Here is a 25,845-nt window from a genome sequence, read left to right as displayed (position 1 = left end):
GCATGACCCTGCAGATCGACCCGCCTTATTTCCTGCTACTGAGCTTTCAACACCATGCCCACCGTCAACTTTGACCTATACACATGAAATCGCACCTTGTCTCGCCACTCCTTTCCATCAGCAGTTATCAACAACTGTCGTGCTGACACTTGTCCCCCATGCTAACAAGCTGTACAGATTGGCTTTGGCGGCAAGGGGAAACCCTGAAACCCTTATGAAACAGCTTACACTAAACACTTTTGTTTGGATGCACTGAAGTAGAGTTATCACTACCTTTTATTAAAGACCCATTTGTGTGCATTTTGTTTAAAATGACTGCCAGTCAGCATTAAGAATCCATCTTCCATTGGTGAGATACATGCCTTCCTTCATACCTGGCGTTCTCATTCATGTGCCAAAAATTGTCAAACAAGTATAAGGGGAATGTGGAATGTGGTTAGCTTACCAGCTGACTGTAGCTAGATATTGTAACACATTCATGATATACTTTTTCACCAATCTGACTCCTTCCTGCACATACGGGATGCTTGAAGACTTGTAATTCATCAACAAAGGAATGCTTATTTGCTCAGAAATGAGGAATTAGTATTTTGTAATAAACTAAACCCATACTCTAAAAAAAATTTTGTAACCAAATGTATCTGAAATAGTTATGGCTGTACCGAGTGGCACTGTCCTCACAGCCTTCAGTTGTGACTATCAAGGTATGTTGTCTGCCTCAAATAAGGGTACACTGCTCCTGACTGCACACACCTCTTTATGAATTATCTACTACAAATTTCTAACAATACCAACCTCATACCCTAGTGCATAAGTGCAACATGCAAAAATAAATCAGATATTCTGATTAACACCTCAGCTGAAAAACCCTACAGCTAGGTTTGACAATCATTCATACCTCTTTTTCATACAACGCCCATTATGCCCATTAACCTCACATTCTGTGCATTTGTTATTTGAATCTGGTTCCACAGTTTTAAATCACATCTTACACCTTACAAAAACACCGCTTTTACTCAAAGCAACATTTACTAGCAGACTGAATGCTGATTTAGAGAACACCTCAAGGCTAAAGTGCAATAATAACGGCAAAATTTATATGATGGCAGCGCAAACTTCCTGCTTCTCAGACTTCCATGAGTAGCAAGTAGAAAAGAAATCAAAGGATAGGTATAACACATAACATGACGTCAGAGCTACTCAAATGTGAGCCAATGAAAATGAAAAGAACAAAAGTACATCATATGACATGATAATGGTTTTCAAAGTATAAAACAAAATCAGCATGACATTCTAAGTAATCACTACACACCCACAGACAGCAACTGTAAGAGAAGAAAAAGGACCGAATCAATAGCTTCCAAGAGTTGAAAGGAATATGCCAATCCTGTCTGGCTGAGGTCTCTCTAACCTCAAGCACTGGGCCTGATGCCAAGTCTGGGTGGCACCAGATGTTTTCAACACTTCCAATCGAATCATTCTTGCCACCGATGGATATAGTCATGAAGCAAACATTTCCAATGAAAAAGCAGTGAGATTTGTTCATCCATTTAAAAATCCAACAAACTGTGAAATTCAAAGCGGTATGTGAAAAATCTTAGTCAATGTTATGTACTTCTTATACAAGCACAAATCACAACAGCTGTGTCTCAGGTACAATGGACAGGCTATTTATGCTTCCTAAAATATAAATATGCAGGCTATAGGAATGGTGCATTGGCTTGGTGGTAAACAAGCTTTGTGCACAGCTGTCTTATTCACATACACAAATGACTGCGTACAGTAAGATGTGGACGCTCATCTACTGCCACCATGAAAGTCATGACAGTAACAAATAAAATGCGACAGGTCATTGAGATAAATGAGTCAAACATTTCCAACCTTCACAGAATTTAGATTTTGGAAGTGATGACATGGGGTACTTAAAAGAGGACCATCAAGGTTTTGCAAGCGGTGGTGTGTGGGTTGGAGGGTTTAGTGGAGGGGCGCAAAGCGAGCAGACACATATTCCTATTAGAGTTCTATGGCTGCTGTGATCGATGGCGGCATCTTGTTCAAAGCACAGGGGGAAAAAAAAAATCAATGGCTTCTTTTCAGCGTCTAGTGTCCTTGCTAACCTTTTCAGACAGGCACAATTCTTCTACCTCAGTGGTGTGAGTCAACTTCCCCAACACACACATCCCACAGACACCAGGCTGCCCAGTTTTCACCTATGTAGAATGGTCTGTGTGTGTTGTCCCCTCCCTGATGCTACAGATGTAAGTCATTTGAAAATGATACCTAATGCACAGCGAAGCCCACTCTCGTCCTTCTTAATCGACTGCAGCGATATTTTGTCGTCTGTCTGCCTACCTTGCTCCTTTCCTCAGCCTCTGTGATCTTTGACATGTCTGGCACTTCCAAGATCAGTCAAGAATGATATATGCAGGCAGTGATGCTGTGCATTTAGGCCTGTAAGTTCCAAACTACGAAAACTATGCTGTGGGTTTTGCTCCAACAATGTAGAATTCCCCACATGTAGCGAATGACTCATCCCAAAAAGCAATTTTTTTTTCTTCATACTGCTATCCTGAGAAGGTTCTAAACTCTGCTGGACAAATGTTGCAAACAATAAAAATTCAATGAACTGACTGCAAAGCTGACAAGGCCGTTGCCATGTTCATGTTTCCTGGAATTCATAAAAACATTCTACTTATAACAATAACAATAGTTACCAAAAGAAAGTGTATTTAAAAAAAGTTTGTTGAGGCTGAAAAATAGTTCATCCTTTTCCTCCGTTCTTTTTCTTTCTTTGTTTTCTTAAACTGGTCAAGCACAATATTTCACATCAAAAATTTACTATGGTCTAGAAACAAAGCAGATTTCTCCTCAGCAGGATGGCTAGTGAGAAAAAAAATCTGCTCCAGTTGAAAGTCTCTAGCACCCGCTAGTTGCTGACCCAAATCTCAGGCTTTCTTTCTCTGCTTCTGCCAGAATGGCACCCTATGTAGGAGCACCCTGTAGGAAGGAGAAGGGGAGGCACATGGAGTTAATAACAGCATGAGGGTGCAAGCACTGTTGCAGATTCCAAACACCCTGGGCTTGTCTGCTGATGGTTGAGAGGAGTTTGTATGATTAAATAGTAAATGCAAGCTTTGAGCAATAAAATATGGCAGAAAGACATGGTATAGGCTTGTGTGGATACCCATTACCTGATTATAAAGTACATCACTGAGTTATGACAGGTTCTTTAGGCAACTGCAGATGGCCTTTAATACCTTAATCTATTAAAACAAGGTCAGGAGATGGGAGCACATCTTACTCTCTTAATTTAACCGATCTTGTCAAAACCATGCCTGAATGCAATACTGGTGTTTTATAAATTGCATATATTTCTCATATATATGACTGAGATGTGTTAAACAAAATCCAGACTTTCCATACTACAAATATTCAATGTTGTAATCTCGGGAATAAAGAAAAAAAACTGTTCCTCAATTAGGTCAATATCTGTTTTGATGCATCTTCCCCTGCAACTCATGCACCTTCCCCTGCAACTGATGCACCGGTCTTGAAGATGCACAATATGATGGCACAACCTTTTATCATTTCATTTAATATCATTCCAAAACAAAGATCTCTGTCCATTTGCATCATCATAAGCTGCATCTTTTCAATAGAATTCAGATGACACTCGCGCCTAATGGCCACAGTTCTGTACAAATCTCAACAACAATCTGGGATAACCCATATGGATTCCTATCTTCTGAATCATACACATCGGGATACTTTGAGGCTGAGGATTACACCCCTAAGTAGGCTTAACAGCAAATACGCATGTGAACATTTTTAACAGTTAATTATAAAAAACTTTCAGAAGGAAGATGCTTAATTAAATGCACAAGAAGGTACAACTGAAAGGTCGTTTTTGACTTTCGAGTTTGAGCTTGTCGGCTGCTACTTTTCCTTTCAACAAAGATGTTCTTTCTTACCCGTTGTGCGCAAAACGGCAGCCATAAAGAAGATCATAAATTCTATCTAACAAAGATATTATATCATCATGTCAAGGAGTCTAAAATACTCTTTAAAGCAAAATATTTATTAGAAACTCTGATCACTGTTCTCGAATTGACTGCTTACAAGTTTTAGCGCTGCCACATTATTTTTGCAGTCTGGAATAAATTATGCTAATCGCAGTCTGCACTTTCTCCTACGGCAGCTAAGTGTTAAAAAAAGTGCTAAAATTATGACGCAAAATCTCAAGATATTGTTCTTAAGCCCGATTTCGCTTTCTGATGAGAGCGGTGCGTAAGCAATCTGCGTCCAAAAAAGGTTTGCAAGGGGTGAACAAACTTGGCAAAGCACGATCTTGCAATCCCTGAACAGCAATTAGGGAAAAGATACCAAGAACTCGAAAACCAAATGGAAAGAATATATTCAGTAGTTTATAACTTTCTTGAATCCAGTGTTCTTAAAACTACATACTTAGGCTGTCAATGCTATTTCATTTCTGCAGACGGCGTTTGAATTAGTCACCCAGTTACACCCTCGCCGGTCCAAACCGCATTTAACAAACATCAATTAATCATTTTTAAACGGGAAAAAGTTTGATTCCTACCTTTGGTAACCTCTGCAAGGATCAAAGTCTTCTGTTCCTCTGAGAATGGTTCGCCAATAATTAGTAGTACTGCAGCCTTGGGCTGAACAGCACCGGCAACATCATCGAGAACGGTAGCTCCTTCGGACGCCATTCTCTCTCAATGTATGAGTTCTTGCCAGCGATGTCTTCTGCTCCAGTCAACCTCTCGCTCAACCATTCGTTACACCCGTTTTCATTGGATACATGCATCCGTATCCACCAACCAAAAGAGTTTAAACAACTCTGTCTCTACTTCCGCTAGTCACGCCGGGAAAATACGGAAGCAAGGGTAAACGCTCCTTTATTTTGCGCTCGTGATAAGGTCTTCTAGTGCTTATTAAAAAAAAGCATTGAGAAGTTGATGTTTACATCGTCGTAAATGTCAGAACACTGAACACACGTGAACACTGTCGATTGCTGTTAGTAAACATTATTGGTGAACGACATTTTTCTCCTAGGTACAAACGAAGTAAACAGTGTATGTGTTGTAACTAAGTTGGCAAAAGACATGAACATAGCGACAGAGAAATATTATTCTATATTTTGATAAATTATCCGTCAATGAATTTTTAAATTTCCTTCTTTCATGGAAAATGTTTACAACGAAATACATGCGTCAGATTGCACGGACCTTTGGTTCACCTACCCGTATTTGCATAGAAATAAATGTCTTTAGAGCCAAGTTGCTAAACTGCTGTAAAAATATATTTTCGCATTATACAAGATTTGCATTTAATTTTCTTTTAAAAAGTGGGTTTTGTATGTAGTTGGCTTTGCTAAATTTGGCTTTGGATGATGAAATTAGTTTGTCTAGTGTAAATAACTGACCTTGTAATTGCCATTAACTCTTGCAAAAGGCTGTTTATATATTTCTTCAAAGAGTTGAGCAATAATAGGAAACCAAGTTAATATATATGCACATCCTACAGTAATATTTAATTTATGGAAAACACATGAGTTTTAAGATAGATGCTGTTTTCTCTTTCAGGGAAGCATAACAGGCAGAGGAAAAGAAACCCAAAGAAATTATGGCTTCAGACATGGAGATAGATGATTCTTTATATAGGTATACTGCCTGTTTTTCTTGTCCTATGACATAAAAGGAAATATTTTCAAACTGGACAGCAGTGGTAAAATCTTTTCAAAGCAAATGATGAAAATGTGCATATAGAGCATGAGGTGCAATATTTTTATATTGTTGACATTACATTAAATGGGTGACTTTGCTTATAATAACATGCCACAAATAAATTGGTAAGATTGTTTTTGTTTTTAACAATTTCATTTCTCTTGGCATTAAAATCATTTCAGTCGACAACGGTATGTTTATGGGGACAATGCAATGAAACAAATAGCACAGTCATCAGTCTTGCTTTATGGTCTTGGAGGACTTGGAGTTGAAATAGGTAAGCTTGTAAGTAAGGATTTGATACACTAAAAGATATAGCACATATATATTTGCCACTGGCATATCTGATTACTAAGACAGTTAAGAGCAACAAAGGATTGTGGGACAGAATGAGTTTAGTTCAGCTCAGACTTTACCTTCTATTATTTGATTTTTGAAATGGATAGTATATATTGATTTGTGCTGAAATTGATGATACTGAGCAAATTTGAAATTTACTTAAAAAATGATCTTGTTTGCATTTTCAGCTAAAAATATTGTATTAGCAGGAATAAAGGTAAGTTGGTCCAAGTGCAGAGTCTTCACTTCTATTTGTCTCTCATTCTCCCCATATTAAACAGTAATATTCACTATATGCACATATATTGCACCAATACATGCACATCTGTGTGTATATAACTGCACATACAATAACTTACACATCCCCCAGCTACTGCCCTATATGCACATATTTTATACAATAAATTGTATTATTTTTGCTCGAAAAGATTAATAAAAGCAAATTCTTTTTACTGGCCCAGCATTTGGAATGCCCTTCCTCTGTCACTCTGTACAGTCAGGGTGCTAGAGGTTTCCAGTCTGAAAACCTATCACTTTCAGAAATACTGTATTTGTCGACCCTGACTGTTTATTTCTCCACCTTACTCCTCTCTCTTTGTTCCTTAATATTCCTGGCAATGTTCACTGTGTGTGTTAGCCTGATTGTGGTGTCTGTCCTTATCACTTGGCATCACTGCCTTCTGCCCCTTGTCTCTTGTCTCTTGTAAAGTGCATTGAGCTTAACTCCATACGGGGAAATGTGCTAAATAAATATTATTAGTAAAGGTACATTTAAATTGGAGACTGGCATATTTTAAAAAAGTCTCTTGTGATAACCATGTCATTAGTTACCAAATGCCTTAGTGATCTTTTACAATTAACCAAATGTTAAAATAATAGATGTGATATTTAATAATAGATAATTATTAAGAAAATAGATGTGAAGTCATAAATGCAATTCTCATAAGAAAAGTTTATCACTTTAAACTCATGTAGCATCAAGCTTCATAGGTGTTTGCAAACTTTTCTGTGAAAGTAATCTAAAATAAGTTCTACTCCCTTTTTTATAGCGTCTGACAATACAAGATGGAACAACATGTTGTGTGGCAGATTTGGGCACACAATTTTTTATTAATGAAGGTGATGTGCAAGCTAGGAAAAACAGGTAACTTAGAATTTAAGGTCTTTTTAGGTATGCTACTGCATCATACCACTTAGATATATGAGTAACCATAAATCGATTTTTGTTAGGAATTCGTTTTAAAAAAAATTTTCTTTAAGGTAATTCAGTTAATTAAAAAAAAAAAAGGACAGACATGGAGTATTGTTTAAATAATGTAATGAAAATTCTTTCATTGTTAATCTGACACCCCAGATCACCCATTCCATCTCCAGTAACAAAGAGAACAGTTTTTGAAGTTATCATCTTGTTTGTTCATTTTCATGTTACGATTCAACTCACACAGTCTGTAAATCACTTTTTCAAACAAATCTAAATCTGAAAAGCTCTGCATAAATCACGCATTAAAAATTTTTTTTTTAAGTGTATTTACTTGCTGGTGTATTTCAGGGCAGAGGCTTGTGCAGAAAGACTAGCGGAACTAAACCCTTATGTTGAAATTTCCACGCTAACAGAACCATTAACAATGGCATCAGACCTTGCTTATTTACAACATTTCCAGGTAATGATGCTCTTAATGTTTGACACTATGTTTGGATGTTTGTGTAACTATGCAGGTTTATGAAATTTTGTTGGACAAATATTATTGTTTACATTGTTAATGTTTGTGGATTTTGAAGGACAGAAGATAAATCTATAAGGGTTCTGTAGAAAAGTTCTTAAGCTGTTCTTGTGAAGAAATAAAACTGTTTTGTTGCATTGACTAGAAACTATTGTTAATTTTGCAGTGTGTCATCTTGACGGAATGCCCACAACAAATACAGCTGAAAATCAATCAGTTTTGTCGGTTATGCAATCCTCAAATCAAGGTGACTGCTTTGTCATCCTTGCATGTAAAACATTTGTTATTAATCTTTATTATGTGCCTTGTATTTTGTTTTTGATGGGGAAACTTTTAAAAAGATTTTTACCTGCACAAATCAGATTTTCACTAATATTTTTAAAAATATCTGTAAAATATTTTCCGAAAATGTTATAATTGTAGCATGTCATAATGCAAAAAAAAAAAAAAGAAGAAGAAGAAAATATATATAAGCACTGAAGGAGGTGCTTATAGGAATTTTGCAGTCATTTCTTTTATTTCCTCTAGCATATTAAAATTAATAATGATTGTTCTTTGTACTTCAACTAGTTTATGTCCTTTAGATTGAATAGAAGGGTAAAAATATAGGCATATTAATTAAATTCAGTTGTGAGAGAAAGACACCAAAACATCAATCCATTAATGAAATAGTCCATCCTCTATAGCTATATTGTCACTGTTTTTGCAGTTCATCAGTGCTGATGTTTATGGAGTATTTGGAAGCATTTTTTGTGATTTTGGGGATCATTTTGAGGTATGGGACACAAGCGGAGAGGAGCCACGTGAAACATTTATTGCCAGCATAACGAAAGTAAGTGTCTCATTGTACTGTTGAGAGAGAGCTCCGTGTTGTTTATATATTGAGTTCTTACATATTTTTATTGTATATCAATGTTATTGGAAGTCATTGTCAATTCAGTTAAAAAAAAAAACCTGTATAATTAAACTGTTTAATGGATCTTGTTTCCTTATAAATTTATGGATTTCTACAGTAATGTGGCACTTTTTTTTCCCCGCTTTTGCAGTCTCCCTTGTTAGGTTTATTGGTCTCTATGTTAAGTCTTTACTGAAGATGTTTTGCTGCAATCATGACAGGCCAATCCCGGTGTTGTGACATGTATAGAAAACCAGTTGCATGGCTTGGAAACTGGTGATGTAGTCTGCTTTAAGGAAATCAAGGGTATGACACCTCTCAACTCTCTACAGTGCCAAGTAAAAGGTAAGAGCACCTTGATTTTGCTTTTCATGAAAACCATAATTTTGTCCAGTGTGCAGCTTTGCTTCTAGAGGTATCAGCATTATGGAAAGATGATGATGGATAACTGTATAAAATCTACATGAGAGAAATAAAATAGAAGATTAACATCAATCAGGTATCAGAAGTGATAGTCTTTAATATTTACCATAAATGTTTTGATGGAATACTTTGATCTCAATCGTGTACAGATGACCTATTTAAATAAGGACTTTCTAAAGAATTTTAGTCTGTGCCAAGACTTTTCCCTCACTTACACAAGTTTTTCTGCCTCAGTTACTGCTGTGCCCTTTTTGCATGATTTTTTTTTTTAAAGTAACCAAAGATTAGAAATGCATATGTCCTTACATTTTCTGTTTTGATTGTATTTCATATGTTTTTGTGATGCAGTCTTATCACCTAGCAGTTTTTCTATCTGTGATACAAGCACCAGTGACTTTCCACCTTATGAAAGTGGTGGGATCATCAGACAAGTTAAAGTTCCAAAGACTGTATCTTTTGTAAGAAATTTGCCTTACTTCTGTACATTACTTATCATTTGAAAATGCGATTTTCAGACTTCAGTTATAATGAACATTTTTTTTTTTTTTTGCCTTTAAGATTTGTCTAATTTAATACATCTTGTGAAAAATAAGTAACAAGCAATCTGAAATATATGATAATTTGAACAATTGTTGACAATCTATGAACTAATATTCTGTGATGTTTCAGAAATCTCTTCAGGAGCAGTTGAGTTCACCCGATCTGATGGTGCCTGATCTCAACAAGTTTAGTGTATGTTCTAATATTTTAGATTGTTTTATTACTCCATTCTTCAAGGTTTCTTGTCCCTTCCTTAAATATGTTGATTGTGGGAAGTCTACAAATCAATCTGCGTTGGCAGAGCTGATAGATTTTATTTTAGTATTTTTGCAAGTGTAAGATATGTTAAGTGTGTGTGCAGGCCTCAGAATACATTTTGCAGCACATTCACATTTTAGGGTTGTTGATTACAATTTTTTTTTTGCAGGTTCCTATCAACATTCATCTAGCATTTCGAGCTCTTAATGCCTTCCTCTCAGAGACTGGCACATTGCCTGCACCTTGGTAGGTAGATCTGTTTCAAGCAGCTTTTAGTTCATGTTGTCAGCTGCCTGCATAGTTATTCTGTTTTTGAGAATACTTCTTGGGAAAATCTTGTACGTTTATGTGATAGGGCACATTCGAAGGTTTTATTTATTTATATGTTCTTTTTCAAACGTTGCTTTGAAAACCAATGCTGAGACCAGATGTTTTATGGCAGGTGCCAGAAAAGTGCAGATATGGTTATTGCACTTGCAGAAGCAATCCGCAATCCAATGGCTGAGAAAGTGAGTGATTCAACCTTCTGCTCTCTTTCCCCTTACATTGCAATAGGGGTTTTATTTTAAAACTTTTGAGGGTTTGAATTGTTGTTTTGATGCACACAGTAGGTCAATGCTGAAACCAGCAGTGATGAGTTAGAATGCCATTTATAATTGTGTATAGTACATTTGAAAATACATTTCCAATGATTTTGAGATTGTATTCAAAGAAAGATTGTTCAAGAAAAGAAACTACTGCACTCAATAGCAGAATCAGTATCTGGAGTTACAGAGCTTAAATCTATTTCCTGCTGAAGGAAAAGTGGCAAAAAAAGAACCAGTCAAGCATGATTGCCTGTTCTCAGTCAAAATGAAACTCAAATGTTTAACTAGGCTATAGCATCATGATGTACATGATGATGGAACATTATTTGAAAAGTATAATTGTGAGTATTTTTCATCTAATCCAGCTCAAAGCCAATGTTGCAAATGGTAATGCATTTACTTACAGTGACTTGTAATCTTAGATGTGAAGTACAGCGTGGTTAGATTTTTAAGGTATGTTCTGGGACATTGTTCTTCTGATGTTACAACACTGTTTGTATTGAATATAATTGAAAACTTAAACATCACTGGTTTAAGGTGAGAATAGCATTTTTTGCAGAGATTATTGTTTTAAAGTAAGTTTTCCATGAGGAATTTACAGTTATAGTGATCTTTTGATTTTAATTTCAAGTTGGTGCTACTCATGAACAGAAAACATCACTAGTGTACTGTCACGATGAGGTAGTTAAAGGAAGGCAGTTCATAGGAAAAGGATCCCTTCACAGACCAAGAGTTGACTTAAAAATAACCCACAGAAAAAAACAAAATGTTCACATGGTATGATGCTTTTTTGAACAAAACTATTCGTCATGAAAACATATTGACCAGTTACAAAATGGGGTTACAATTTTGTGCACATGTACTTGGAAGCTAACAAATTGGTAAATGTTTTTAAATCAAGCATGTTTGCTGCATGTCAATAAAGACTTGTAGCAGACAGGTCCAAAGACTTTCTGGCTGTTGAACAGAAACACCTGTTTCAGAAATGCACATTATTCACAGGGATTAATGGTACATGTATGCGCAATATAGCATTTCTGCTTTTGACAGGTGGACAGCATGGTTGTGCAGTGCCTGTCGTTCACAGCCCAAGGTAGGTTTGCTCCTATGTGCGCTGTCATTGGAGGATTTGTAGCACAAGAGGGTCTCAAGGCTGTCACTGGCAAATTTTTACCACTCAATCAGTGGGTAAGTGATGAATGTGTTTTGAGAATAAATTAGCATTTTGACTGCACATTAAGAGGCAGGATTTACTTGCAAGGGATTGCCTTCATCACAAGCACCAAAATACTCCATGATAGGTTTGACAGAAGGGTTAAGGGAAAAGATAATAGCTTTAAATGAACAATGGTGTTTAACTATAGCACTGCGGAGTACATTCATATTTTTCAAACAAAATATCCAGTAAGTTTTTTAAAATTTGTGTATGTATGTACTTTGCACATTAGATCATTGTCATTTTTATCCATCAATTTCAAGGAAATTCCTTAAAAGCTGTTTTTATACAGTCTTGGAGGACATCGTCAGACTTTGAATATTAGAAGAGGCTTGAAAAGACTGGCCTCAAGCAAGCCATCTGTTGTAAAATTAATAAGGAAATTCAGCATCTCAAAGATTTTGAGAAAATATAAAGTGGTTGAGAAACGCTCATATTTCTGTCATAAGTAGCACAAGTGTTCCACCTGTATCTTATCAGAAAAAAATACTACATTTTCTTGGAAAGACTGGCTTTAGAGATTTGTTTAATGTTATTTAGCTGTATCTGGATGCAATGGAAGTCATCCCTGACATGACAACTGCTTCACCTGATCATTTTATTCCAAGGTAAATTTTCTGGTGCCTTCTGATCAATGTCTAAGTTAGCTGAGGCTCAATCGTCTCCTAGAATTCCTACAAACTTTGGGCAAGTGCAAGATGTTGTATAAGCTGTGGAAAGCGTCAAAAGAACAACTGACAAATAGTGAAGTTTGAAGACCAAGGGTTTATAAAAAAAAAGTGTCATAGAATGTTAACAAATATTTCTTTTCTCAGTTTATAGGCAGAATATGTTAAAGAAATTGTAAGCTAGGAGAAAAAACATCATTTTCAAATATAAATGACTTCCTTTTACTCAGAGATGACAGACTGGATCATCTAAGAATCTGTGTGGGGGAGGAAATTTGTCAAAAACTAGCAGATACCCGATTGTTTATGGTAAGTCTGAATGTTGGACATGACCAAAATAAATAGTTAAGAAAATTCAGAGGAAAAAGTATCAAGCAAAAAAGATTTAACTTTTGGCTAAGAGTTATTGAGTAATCATCATGATAATGATAATTAAAGACCTGTCTGCATGACTGTAAAATGGATCAATGCAAACTAATAGATATTTTGTACAGTTTGAGATTTAGAAATGGTTTATAAATTCAAGTTATACACTTTCTAAACAAATTATCTTTTAACATCTGTGTGTGTTGTGTGCTTAATGTGTTTAATTTTAGGTTGGGTGTGGGGCAATAGGCTGTGAGATGTTAAAGAACTATGCTTTACTTGGCTTGGGCTCTGGACGATCAGGACAGGTAAATAGTTATATTTTGTCATCATACTATATCCTTAAAGCTTTTGACTACAAGATAGTATAGTTGTTCATTTTATTTCATATTTTAAAAAATTTATTATAACAATGTTGGATTTGTACAAAAGATGAACTTATGAGCTGATCAGAAATTGCAGTGAGTTTTCTTATTGCTAAAGAAAATGTCAATTACTTCATTAACTTTACAATATGACCTGACTATTAGGAGCTTAGGGGCTACAAATGGTCTTCAGCCAAACAAATCACTACTCTAGTCCGTGGTGTTAGCAATTCCACTGTTCCTACGTGCATCTGCCCTCAGCTATCATAAAGCTCAGTAAAAAGAACTCAGAAATCTTTTTATTTGCTTCAGTGGCTACCCTACAGGCACACTTTGCTGTCATCCATCTCTGTAGCCTGCCTGGCTTCTTGCTGCTGAAATGCCTGGCTTGTCAGCTGCTAACCCCATGAGTAGGGCAGTACTTGGTTAAAGAGCAGTTGTATCCCCATAGCTCCTAAATGTAAGGTTATTTGGTAAGCATTGAAGAAAGAATTTCTCTTTCACTCCTCCCCACCTCCCCCAGCCCTTTTATTTTTTTTTTTACTTTTGCAAGTTTAATGTACAGTTGCTGTTCAGACTCATGTCCTTATTGTTTCAGATTACCATTACAGACAATGATCTTATAGAAAAATCAAATCTTAATCGTCAGTTCCTTTTTAGGTCACACCATATCAGGGTAAGTGCTGTCATAGTTGCCATACTGAAAAAAATATAAAATGCAATAAATACAATATAAACACATGGATACTTGCAGCACACATAGCTACAGCAAGTTGCATGCTCACTTTCTCATGCACACATACATGCGTGCACATTTACACACAAAATAAGAATGCACATATGCAAAACAACTGTTTCTGTAAACCATGAAAAGACGTACACACCTAAGTCCATAGAACAATACAATCGCTGTCTGTCAACATTGCCAGCCTGGTTAATACATCATTGGTTGTTCTAACAGAAGCCAAAGTCAACTTGTGCTGCCCAAGCTGTACTGGAAATTAATCCATGTATGTATACTTGGTTATCAGAATCATTGCAGTCATAATCAAAGTATCTTTCTTTATATCTTTAAAAAAATGTTATGATTATTTACCTCATAGTGATCACATCCCTTTCAGGAAGAATATCTTTTTCAGTGAGATCTTATTTTGGCCTGTGAATAAAAGAATAGCAAAATAACCTTGTCTCAAAAAGATAATATTTGGCTTTTATCAAACATATTCCTGTGTGGTGAAAGGACAGAAGCATGTCCATGCAAGACTATGTTCCACGTGTTTTGCTAAAGGTTTAAGCAGCAAAGTCATCAGAATCACTATGTATCTCTTGATAACTGTCTTTCCTGATAATCTTCGTTGATGTCAGGATGATTTCAGCTAAGTCTAGTAAATTAATTAATGGACTTTTTAATGTGCTTACCAAGTTTCCACTGTGGCCCTACTTCAGAAATATATTTTTGGAAAGCAGTTTTGTCTAAAATGATGTGTGTAAATTTTCTAAGAAAACAAAACATGCTATTGCCTAAAGGTACCTGTCGCTAACTTTGATAATTAAAAAGGATTTGAAATTCTGTTGTTAAATTTATGCCAAGGGAAGTAACCAGTGAAAGAAATGATTAGCTTTTAAGTGCGCCATTGACTTACCTTGCAGCATTAACCTTTAGCATATGCACTTAAAAATAAAACATTTGCATCATCTGCGACATGCTTGTACGTCTTTGTCGTATCACGCATATGTGTACACCATGAATGATGTTCTAAATGACAAAGTCCAGAATAAATGACAACAGCAAAGCATGTATAAAATAAATGCGAATTAAGTTAATAAACAGTTGTAAAGGATGTTCATGGGAGAAGTGCACTTCAAAACAATTTAAACCATCTAGATGCATATTTTGTGTTAAGGAATCTAGATAACCAGATAGTCGTGGTGTTTACTCTGATGAATATTGTTGTTCTGTTTATATTGTAGTTTGTGTTATATATTATGTATCTTTTTTGGACCTTTCAGGTTTACATATTGAAGCCCATCAATACAAAGGTATATTGTACATTTACATTGCATTTTTCATTATTCAGTTTTTTTATTATTTCATTGTTTTTATCAGATTAGACATAATAGTGTATTGCGAATTATGTCTTACAGAAAACTAGTAACTCTACCAAGTAATTATAAGTTTACATTTACTGCAGAAACTTGTAGGTGTGGTGATTGGGTAGTAGAGAAAGCAGGTTCATCGTGCTATTTTGGTGTTAAATTACCTTTAATAAAAGATGTAAGGTGGGTTGCTGTGAGGTAAACATTTTGTTTCTTGAAACAGTGTGTCCACAGACAGAGTCTACCCTGTACACTGACTCCTTTTTTGAACGTCAAGACATTATGGTGAATGCTCTGGACAATGTAGAAGCTCGTCGCTACATGGATAGGTACGCAATGTTGTATAACATAACTGACTGCAATTTTTGTGTGTAATTTTGCTTTGTAACCAACCTTCAGTATTGATATGGTGAGGCTGTAGGTGTGGAACCAATCTTCACAACCACACACATGCATGTATGCATGCATACACACATGCGCGTGCATGCACATTTCAGATCAGTGAGGGTCAAAAAGAAGCCTGTGGATCTACATCAACACAGATTCTCCAGGTCAAAAGAAACTGAAGCCACTGAGACTGAAGGGGCATCAAATCCTGAAGTCCCCATGGCAGGCATGACCCAAAACAAACATCAAAATGAAGTCCAGTGACAGAACAACACATCAGGCAAGATGTAAAAGTAGAAAGTTAAGTCTTACTTGGATCAGTGGCTGAACAGTTCTGTCTGTCCTAGCAGTATTTATCAGGTGAAGCATGGTGAGGCTTCTACCTTCCACATGCCCTAACTTATACATGGTGAGCCACTGAACAGTTCACGGCCCCTACACCCATTAGGCTATGGGGCTTTCACCATAACCTTTTACCAGTATTTATTTTTTTTAAACTTAATTATATTTTCTTAGTTTAAAGGTACATGTAACTTTAACAGACATTTGACAATTTCGTACTCTTATTAGCTTGCTGGTATTTGTATGTAAGGTTGCTTCAATCTTGAAAAATGACATTGTGCATTGGCAGTCGCTGTGTGACAACTCAGAGACCTCTGCTGGAATCAGGCACCATGGGGACCAAAGGACATGTGCAAGTTATAGTTCCACATTTGACCGAGTCCTACACAAGTCAGGTGAGCAAATATAGTAGCTGATGTTTAAGTTTTTGCTAAAATTCACTTGAGATGATCAACATCATAGTTGACATAACACATGAAAGAGTTTCTTTTGTTACGACCATTGCATAAGATGCTTAGTTTTATGTCTTGTGTGCAGTATCTCCATTTTAATCAGGATCTTGAAATGTGGCTTATAGGGCTTAATTCAGTGTAATTCAGATGAGAGGAAAAGGATAGAAGAATAGACATTACTTGTACTCATGTGCATGTTATGTTTATTGTACATTATGAGAAACCAGTTTTTGCTTTTCTTTTTAAATAGTCTGATTCAGATTGGTGTCCACAAGATTAATAATCAATGACTATTTTGAATAGCATCTCGTGGTCACAAGTGGCTCTGATTTGTCATGCACTCGAGCATGAAACATTCTTTTTTTTTAGGAGTTATAGACTGTTTGAGCAAAGTGCTATCATCTGAAACTTGGTGCAGGGGGACAGTATGTGTTTTCAGGTTGCTTTTGGTGTTTATGTTTATGTTGTTAGCAAGACCCAGTTGATGAGGATTTCCCATATTGCACAATCAAGTCTTTCCCTGCGTCTATAGAGCATTGCATTCAGTGGGCACGAGACAAATTTGAGCAGCTCTTTGTGATACAGCCCAACCTCTTCAACAAGTTTTTCTCTTGTCATACAGATCTCACTTCAGTGGCAGAGGTAGATTGCCCTCATAGTTATTTAAATAGTGAAGGTCTTTGCTTACTTGATGTACTAGAAACATTGCAATTGAGACGTCTTGGTTCTATTGTTCGTATATCTGTTTTTTTTTTGTTTTTGTTTTTTTGCTTTGGGTTCAGATTTTGTTTTTACTACACATATCTGGATTTAGCATGTGACATATATGCCATGGAAATGCCTTAGTTGCAGTCCTATATTAAAATGCCAACAATTAAGTATACAGAAGTGTAGATGCAAAAAACTACTGCTTCCATCAACAAAATTTAAGTACTAAGTACTTTTGCAATGTAGCAAGATCATTAGTAAAATTGATAGTCAATAAATGTCCAAAATCTTTCACAAACTGTATTTTCCTCTTAGCGCTTAAGATCTGGTGAAATGGTTGAAGGCGCAATCCGTGTTAGCAAAATGGCAGCAACAAGGCCCAGAATCTGGGAAGACTGCGTCGTCTTAGCGCGTATCTGGTTTGAAAAGTATTTTAACTTAAAGGTATGTCCCATCTTTGTTTTTCAAACTTAATATTGTTACAGTTGTTCAAGTTCTAAAATTATTGGCAGCAGAAACAGACAGAAGAATCCTGCAGGCTTTATTTTAAGTATTGAAATGTCTGATTGTAAAAGTATGATCTTTATTTCATTTCACATTTCCACATCAGATGGAAGCCCTAACGGTAGTGGGAATATTGTTCTTAAACTCTGCCATTTCACTTAACAGAATCTTTGTAGTGGATAGTGTGAGTTGCTGGCAACAGTCTGGTGATCCACCTATAAAGCTTTCGTCATCAAGGCAATGAATATCATAGATCATGGGTTGGCTGTAATAATTGTATGGGTCATTGCAATCTCTCAAGATATGTCACCTGTTCACTGAGCTCGACTTACCCTTGACACAGCATAAACATGTTACTGGTTACGATATCAAAGTTGAGTTTTATTTTATTGTAGGCACACCAGCTGCTGCATGCCTTTCCTTTGGACACAAAGCTTCAAGATGGGAGTGAGCATTTTGTTTTATTGCCTATATGATCTTGACTTTCATTTTGATAGCCTGATACCAGTTTCAAGCATTTTCAAAAATCCTAAAAGTAAACTGTGAGCCAAAGTAGGTAGATAAAACATCACAGTACAAGCTACCTTTTGCACTACCTTTTGTTCCTGGTCCAGTACTTCTGTTGATAACCGAATGATGCAAGATGGGATCTTGACACAAAGATCTCCTAACATGTATAGGTTGGTTAAGTTCATAAATTATTTTATTTATTTTTTTTGGTTGAAACATGGCAATAAGTAGTGCTAACCAGCAATGCTAAGAAGAATGTCACTTAGTATTTGATAAATAATTGACCCTTAGCTTGATATTAGATGGGATCTTGACAAAATGAAGATTTCCTAATTACAGTTCGTTTGGTATAGTTTGGTTAGTTTCATGATTAGTTTATGTGGTAATAGATAGTGCTAGCCTTAGCAGTGCTAAGAAGAATGTCACAATTTGATAAATAATTCACATTAGTTGCTTGTCTCTCTGTATGTGGGATGTGACTGAATCCCTTGCTTGGTCTGTGAATGAATTGAAAATGATTGTGTAGAAAAGGGGGATGTTGCAAGTATTTATAATTTTAAATCAAATCAAATCAAAATCAAATCAAAACAGACTTTATTGTCTGTCCAGGAGACCCAGGACAGAAATTTGTCTTCGCTCACAAGGGCAGGCATACATATACAGACATTTAACACACAGGAGTAAAAGTTAGGAGTAAAAAAGTGTATACTGCACCGTTCCATCAAAGCAGTGCACACTGACACTATTGCTCTCTTCTGGTTGCTGTCATGTCTGCAGCATAATGAGAAGTGAATGTTTTAACGACATAATGATTAAGTGAATACTTTAATGGCATTAAAATGTGTTTGTGTTCTTATGTTTTTGCTGTAGCACCATTTTGGCAGTCTCCAAAGCGCCCTCCAGCACCTTTGGAGTTTGATGTAGGAGATCCATTGTGAGTTTAAAGGGTTTCTTCGTGCTTTTATTTGTACTCTTTCTAAATTTATCTATGTTTTCATTGTCTTTTTTTGCTGTTTTTATTGTGCTTTAGGAAATACTGTTTAGGACAGTCATGTAATTCTATTGTGTTAAGCAGACTATGAAGCAGTATATGGGAATAATGTTGTAGCATATGCAAGAAAACTGTATATTGGATAAATGGTGTATTATGTTTATGCTATAAAACACAGTTCATTTTCTTACCAGGCACATCAGCTTTATTACTAGTGCAGCCCGTTTGCTTTCTGATATCTACAACTTGCCACGATTACCTGAGGTATGGAGGTTATAATGCTTAACTCTCCCATCAGTCCAGTTAATGTGAACATGCATTTCGCTTTCTAGGCAAGAGTTTTTATATGACAATAGTACACAATAAATTGCACACATATCTGTAGGAAAATATGTTGAATTTAATTTCAGTAATGCTGTAAAATATCAAATATATAGCATATTCTTTCATATTTCTAATCAAGACAGAAATCAAGAGAGTGGTGGCCTTTTTTCTTTTTTCAGGACATGTTGCCAGAAACATATATAACAATTCTGCGAAGAGTCCAGGTTCCTAAGTTCCATCCTTCTAACAAGGTTAGTTTTTGTGTTAAAATGCTTGGCTTGCTGGAGCACAAGTGATTACAGCATACAATAATGGTTACTCAACATTTTGGCTAACTGGGGCACAGCATATGTTCAAAATTGTGCAGATAGTGTTTGTCAACCCATATGCCCTAGTTCATTTTGTTCATATCATGTTAGTCTCAGCTCTTGTTCTTGTTATTTGGTTCCTCTCTGTGTTTTCTGTATTTGATTTTATTCTTTGTTTAGTACGGTTGTTTATTCTTTTATAGCTCGTATGTTATTTGTTTTCATGTCCCTCGTATGCTGTCCATGTTTAGTTCTTGTTCTTAAGTGCTGAGAGCATGCTCCTTAGGAGTGTAAGTGTGCACTTTACAAATTTTGCATTTATTATTATTATTATTTTTAAAAAACCCCAGTAAATATGTGACCTATATGAATTTCTGGACAGTTGTGATCCTAGGTACTGTAGTATGTCAATTATACCTGTTGTGATCATACATATTGTAGTGTGGTAAATAATCGTACTTGTTGTTAATATGACTATTGTATTGTGTCAAGTAATCTTACCTATTGCAGAGAATTGAAACTGATGAGGGAAAAACGAAAGAAGATGAAGCGACGGATGTGTCAGAAGATGAAGTAGTAGAGGCAGGAAGACGGTTTACTTACCTGTGCAGTAAGGTGGATAAAGAGGCAGGTATGTAGCTAGCATTTTATTCTTTGATCTTTTTGTTTTGGTCTCAGAAGAACCAAAAGTGAGTGTGTTTTATTTGCTTCATTACTCATGTGGCTTTATAGATTACCTGCATGATGTGTTACTGGAAGCCTATTCAGCCTGCTTCACAATTAGAGTATTTTGGAGAAATGATATGTTGCATGTTGCAGTTTTGAAGCGGATGGTTCCCATGGAATTTGAAAAAGATGACGACTTGAATGACCACATCAATTTCATTGCTGCCTGCTCTGTAAGTTGGTCTCCTAATGTATGGATTGTGATGACATTTGTTTTATGGACATTCCTGTTTCTCACAGCATGAGCTTAGTAGCTTTTCTGAAGCACTGGTTATTGCATATTGCAAACATCAACATTTTCTTGTGGCCTTTTAATGTCTCACTAATGTATTGATTTGAATTTGAATCGAATTAGCAATAGCACATCGTGGATTGAGTCCATGGAGACAGTGGTGATAAAAAAGAATAAAGATGGTGACAGTTATTCTGAAAAAAAAGGACATTTTAATGTAAGCCCGAACTGAATAGTAATTCGGTATGTCACAATCACAATGAATCTCCTTTGACAGAATCTGCGAGCCCAGATGTACTCTATAGAACAAGTAGATCGACTCAAGATCAAACGTATTGCTGGACGCATAGTACCAGCCATTGCTACAACAACAGCTGCTGTTTCTGGGCTTGTTACCATAGAACTGCTTAAAGTCCTACAGAAGATGCCTCTTGAAGCATACAGGAATGCTTTTCTAAATCTTGCCTTACCCCTGCTTCTTCTATCAGAACCTGGCCCTTGTCACCGTGCTGTACTGAGGTGAGCGTTGCTTACTGCATGTGCACAGATTACAAAGGTGAGGTATAAGAATAAGGATAAAATGCATGTCTTCAGGGATGTGCAAAACTGGGCTAGCTGTAAACTGACATGCTGTAACTGTGAGCTGACATGTGACAGCGTTAGAATAAGAGGAATGTGTGTAGGTATGTTTATTAGATTGTGATACCTCTGTGACTATGCAGTGGGATGTTGACATTGAGGAACAGGCAAACTGAAGTGTGTAATATTTCTGTGACCATGAAGTTTTTCACAAAAGACATCTGTTTATCACATCCTAAGAGCTGGCAAAAACATATCCACTACCCCTCTCTCTCTAACACATGCACACAAAATAAAACAAAACCAAGGACAAAAATTCTCCTCTGGGAAGAAGAATTTGGGAAGAAAACTTGCAAGATCTGTATCAGCAGAGGAAGAGAAAAACTCTGAAGCGATTTAGTTGGACCGGATGGTCCTCTGCATCTAAGTGGTTAGTGAACTACATAACGTGGGTTTTTTGTTTTTTTTTTTTTGACAGGGAAGGTCTGACTGTAAGCATGTGGGACAAATGGGTTATTCATGGCAAGAAAGACACAACACTTCAGCAGTTCTTGGATTCTTGCAAGGTAATACATTTTTCTCATTGCACATAAGCATTTAACTCCAGCCTCTTCACTTTTGGAAATTGTATGGGTGTTTTGGAGAAAAGAAGTTATAGTGTGGCATGAATGCATTTTAAACTGAATTGCCCTCTAGGGATTAATAAAGTATTATCTTATCTTATCTTATCTTAAAGTGTGGATCAATCTCAGCAACTACTAAAATCATTTTAGTTACATTAAAATGTTTGCTAAAAGGGAAAGCATTACATGCCTTAAAGCTATTTTTAGCAAAGCACTAGTGATGGTATAGAAATGAGGAAAGCCAAACACTTGCAGCACTGAGTCAGTGATGGTTAGAGATATCTGGTTTACATTGTCACAGGAACAGTACGGCTTTAACACCTCGTCAGTTGTCCATGGAGTGAAGATAGTTTACTTGCCCATGATGCCTCTTCATAGAAAACGCCTGCCAATGACGTAAGTCTTATTTTTGTCGTGCTTCTCCCAGTGATGCGAGTATTTTAGCCATGCTCCTCTTTCAGTTTGGATTAGCAGCCATTTGCAATGTTGTAATGTCTGCTTTGCCGATCTTTTACTTTCAGCATGCTGAAGCTAGTCAAACCTGAGAGTGGGGTGCAGTATGTTGACCTCATCGTGGGCTTTGATGACCAGGGTAAAGTGGTGGAGGGACCTCCAGTCCGTTATTTCTTTGGTCACTAACACAATCATTTTTGTAATTAAAACGTTATTTTGGACATACATGTGATTGTAAAGTCCTACTATATTTATTGTGAAAGAAATGTAGTTGTAAGAAACTATTTACTAAAAGAAAAGGAACAAGAAAAGTATGTGAATAAAAACCTCAAGAGTTTGAAGACTGTGTGAAGTAATTTGTGTAAAGATCCTTACAAGTTTACCTTGTGAAATGTGAACTGTTCCTAGTTATGTAAGTCATGAAGCTGTGACGCTGTTTATTGCAGAACTCTGAACGAGCACAAGCAATAGATTTTATGCGCCTTTGATGTTAGGGACTACATTCATAATCACTTTTGTCCTCAGATTTGGAGAGGTGCTTTTCCTCTTGAAGATATATTGTCAGTGTCTTCACCTGTGTTCCTAATATTTTGGAAATTCATGCACTTCATTTTTGGCATTCACCTGCTAGCATTAACAGGTTTCATGTTTTTGTCTACTTTGTGCACAGGTTTTAAGAAAAATGTTGTGAAGATGTCACATCTGAAGAATGCGTGTAATGCTTCATTTGTGCTTTCTGTGCTTCATTATTCTGTTTCACAGATTCAGCACCATATCAAAAACAACACCCAAGTTTTTTTTTTAACCCATTTACAAGGAATCTGGTGTTGTTTTTGTGATGTGGAAATTTTTCTAATTTTGAAAACCATTAAAATTCTGTGAGGCTATTTTCAACTTGTTCTGCTTACGCTGAATGTCTTGTCATTTGGTCTGTGCCCATTTTATAAGACTCCTAGTAAGCTGCAGTATGTCACCCAAATAATAAACCCAGCTACAAGTGTAGAATTCAGAAAAAAATTTGTGTTATTTTGTGGAATACAAACAACATGCAGCTGATGGTAAGGAGGAAAATAGAGCTATCTCATCCAGGAATTGATAGAAAATAAAGATGGTTAAAGTAAAATCCCCCTTTCATAGATTTTCATCGAAAAACTGACATTTTCTAGCATTCTTGCAGCGAAGATAAGCTATATTTCTTAGGACTGAACTATGGCATTGATCATGTCGGCCTGGGCTGTAGATGATGTGCAGCTTGTATTTCTATGAGATTCTTAGATCCTGGTATTAAGTGGTCAGATTTGTGCTTTCTCTGATGAACTTTCTGCCTATTAATGACATCATAGACTATTGGAAACAATTCAGAAACAAGCTTTTTTGTGATGACCCTGAGACTTGGGGCGAACATGCATTTTAGTGATAGCATGTTCCACTGGATCGATTATTCAGGTTTTCAATTTGACAGCTAAATGAAAGTAAGAGACGTTTAAATGCATTCCCATCCAGTTAATAAGTTTTACTGTTATGGACCATTACTTTTATATATTGTTAGCATACCAGTTCACATACAAGCCACCTAGCTACATTGTATTTTCTGAAAGTAAATATGGGATAAATGTGCACTAAAAGGGCAAATGGCACAGCAGGAAACTTAGAGTTTAAGTGAATCGCATATTTATTTTACAGTGTCATGATTTTATAACAAATCAAGTCTTTTGTAAGATATGGCTCAGTCAGATGGTGGCTTTAGTCATGTAGGAATAAACATTGGTTGTTAATGAAAATAGCATTAAGAAGAAAAAAAGGAAAATGTTTTGTTGTGAATTAGCCAATACCCTGCGATCTGATAAGGGATGATGGAATCAGATCTGTGCAAGAAGCCAGGAGTCCTGGATGCACACAAGTTGAAAATTACATGTGATTTGTATCAGTGGTTTGATTCCATTACATAATCTGTTGTGAATTGCCTTAAAAATCTTGTGAGGGTGTGAATCGTGTTTTATGCAAGTGTTTAATAAAAACAGTTCCCGCAAGGAGCAAACTTGCTGTTTTAGTATGCTGAGGAATTTGAATGTCCCCCTTTATTCAAAATTTTTGTTGAATGTATTAATTGCTTTACACATACTTGCAGTTTAAATCCACTCAGGTGTCTGAGACAACTTCATGTGATAGAAACTTCTATGGTTATCCTATTCTTTTGAAAAATGTTTCAAAATTAAGATGTAATGAAAATTGAAGTGCTTTCTTGTATGCTTATACTTGCAGTTGCTTTGATTGTGAACACAATTACAATCTGGATATAAATACAAATGAAAAATTCTGCAGCTTTTATTTATGGGGAGGTTCATTCCATGTGTGTGGATGGAGTGTTGACAGTATTGTGATCTATGATTTCCCTTAGTATTTGGCTTTAAACTAAATTGGATCTCCCCTCCTCACCTGTTTTTAATCTGCGCAAATTGTCTTGTTGATACTTGATTACGTGTTAGCACATTTCTTTACTTTCATTAGGTAGCTGCAAAGAAACTAGATTCCTGCCCCATTCCTCACCTCTACACCCTTCCAGTCATCACTAAATCTGTCTGGCTCATGTCTGATTACTTTTTAGCACATTCCTTTCAAAATTGTTGTAAAAGAACTATGACACATCAATATCACATCCTTGTATTCCCTGGTGTGTGTGTGAAAAAGATGCAGATGTTTAGGCCCTCAGATGCGTGCAGCCACACGACCTCTAATCTGAAGCACTGTCGATGTCTCCTGAAGACACTTTAATTCACTGGCACAGTCGACTGTCTACTTGGATAACTTAATATTGTAGATGAAAACACAGGCTCTTCGTTGTACAAAACAAGACGGCTAGTTGATCCCTCCCATCCCGATCCACTTTAAAGTTGTCGCTGAGTGTGGCAGCATGATCTTTGATTCCTGCTGTCTAGAAACAAAAGTCTGGCCTACAAGGTACATTCACACAAGGTGCACTGGCATGGTGGAAACACTGATTTTTTTTTTTTTTAAGTGACAAGATAAACAAGTCCCAACCTCTGCACTGAAGTGTCGAAGGCATGCGTCACTATAAAATGGAAAGATACCTGTGTCGAAGGTGCAAGGATCAGAAGCCGTGAAGTCAACTTAATTTTTTTAAGTTTTCATTTTGTCAATTCTTGTCGGTAGAACTCATTTCTGCTATCGTAAAATCCATGCTATCAGGTACAAAAAACAAACAAACAAACAAAAATGTAACGGAATAGAGAGCATATGCTGCTGAAGCTGTGGTTGTTTTTAGTGGTAGTGTGAGTAGAGTAGTAAGGAGCAAACCCATGATGTGTTTTCCACAAACCCAACCCTCATTTTCGTTAATCTAGAAAAATCCTAAACGCTACGTTAGTCCTGCCGATAAATTATTGTTCTATTAATAATAAAGAAAAAAAAATGTTTCTTCTACTTTGTTTTCAAAAGTGACCGAGTGGAGAAGTAGATAAGGCTG

The 25,845-nt window shown here is 36.3% G+C and overlaps 2 protein-coding genes across 5 annotated transcripts in view; one reads left to right on the top strand and one right to left on the bottom strand.

Moving 5' to 3' along the window:
* The window catches only part of LOC112554679 (microtubule-associated protein futsch-like), a 38,064-nt gene extending 33,284 nt beyond the window's left edge, over nucleotides 1-4,780 (bottom strand). Inside the window, exon 1 of one of the 2 annotated variants that reach the window (XM_025222620.1) lies at nucleotides 4,598-4,780. In XM_025222620.1, coding sequence (XP_025078405.1) covers nucleotides 4,598-4,730 — 133 coding nt within the window. In that variant the 5' untranslated portion in view covers nucleotides 4,731-4,780. The remainder of the gene's footprint in view (nucleotides 1-4,597) is intronic. The other variant, XM_025222621.1, reaches the window with a different exon arrangement.
* Nucleotides 4,781-4,858: 78 nt separating this feature from the next.
* On the top strand, nucleotides 4,859-24,678 carry LOC112554680 (ubiquitin-like modifier-activating enzyme 6). 3 transcript variants are annotated; one of them, XM_025222622.1, is made up of 34 exons: nucleotides 4,859-4,907; nucleotides 5,607-5,684; nucleotides 5,930-6,024; nucleotides 6,275-6,303; nucleotides 7,136-7,230; nucleotides 7,636-7,747; nucleotides 7,974-8,054; nucleotides 8,517-8,639; nucleotides 8,924-9,047; nucleotides 9,474-9,583; nucleotides 9,795-9,857; nucleotides 10,093-10,169; nucleotides 10,366-10,432; nucleotides 11,561-11,698; nucleotides 12,267-12,334; nucleotides 12,625-12,703; nucleotides 12,991-13,068; nucleotides 13,724-13,801; nucleotides 14,087-14,135; nucleotides 15,136-15,165; nucleotides 15,446-15,551; nucleotides 16,241-16,346; nucleotides 16,875-17,045; nucleotides 17,427-17,555; nucleotides 18,011-18,062; nucleotides 18,996-19,059; nucleotides 19,311-19,380; nucleotides 19,620-19,691; nucleotides 20,259-20,379; nucleotides 20,568-20,647; nucleotides 20,984-21,225; nucleotides 21,764-21,851; nucleotides 22,210-22,304; nucleotides 22,430-24,678. In XM_025222622.1, the coding sequence occupies exons 2-34, from the start codon at nucleotides 5,647-5,649 to the stop codon at nucleotides 22,545-22,547; spliced, it is 3,048 nt and encodes a 1,015-aa protein (XP_025078407.1). In that variant the 5' UTR covers nucleotides 4,859-4,907; nucleotides 5,607-5,646; the 3' UTR covers nucleotides 22,548-24,678. The 3 variants fall into 3 exon arrangements, with proteins under 3 accessions (XP_025078407.1, XP_025078410.1, XP_025078408.1); XM_025222625.1 differs by having other exon boundaries at nucleotides 4,903-5,037; XM_025222623.1 differs by lacking the exon at nucleotides 4,859-4,907 and adding an exon at nucleotides 4,914-5,076.
* The last annotated feature ends 1,167 nt before the right edge of the window (nucleotides 24,679-25,845 follow it).

This window comes from Pomacea canaliculata, linkage group LG13, assembly GCF_003073045.1.
Source record: "Pomacea canaliculata isolate SZHN2017 linkage group LG13, ASM307304v1, whole genome shotgun sequence".
Lineage (NCBI taxonomy): Eukaryota > Metazoa > Mollusca > Gastropoda > Architaenioglossa > Ampullariidae > Pomacea > Pomacea canaliculata.
This window is presented reverse-complemented; position numbering and strand designations above follow the sequence as displayed.

What these genes read in the sequence shown, in the direction of transcription:
- LOC112554680 (XM_025222622.1), top strand. Translation starts at nt 5,647, where the DNA reads ATGGCTTCAGACATGGAGATAGATGATTCTTTATATAG. An exon ending in TAAGGTGGATAAAGAGGCAG is followed by an intron (nt 20,380 to 20,567) that starts GTATGTAGCTAG and finishes TGCATGTTGCAG; the next exon opens with TTTTGAAGCGGATGGTTCCC. An exon ending in AGAAAACGCCTGCCAATGAC is followed by an intron (nt 22,305 to 22,429) that starts GTAAGTCTTATT and finishes TTTTACTTTCAG; the next exon opens with CATGCTGAAGCTAGTCAAAC.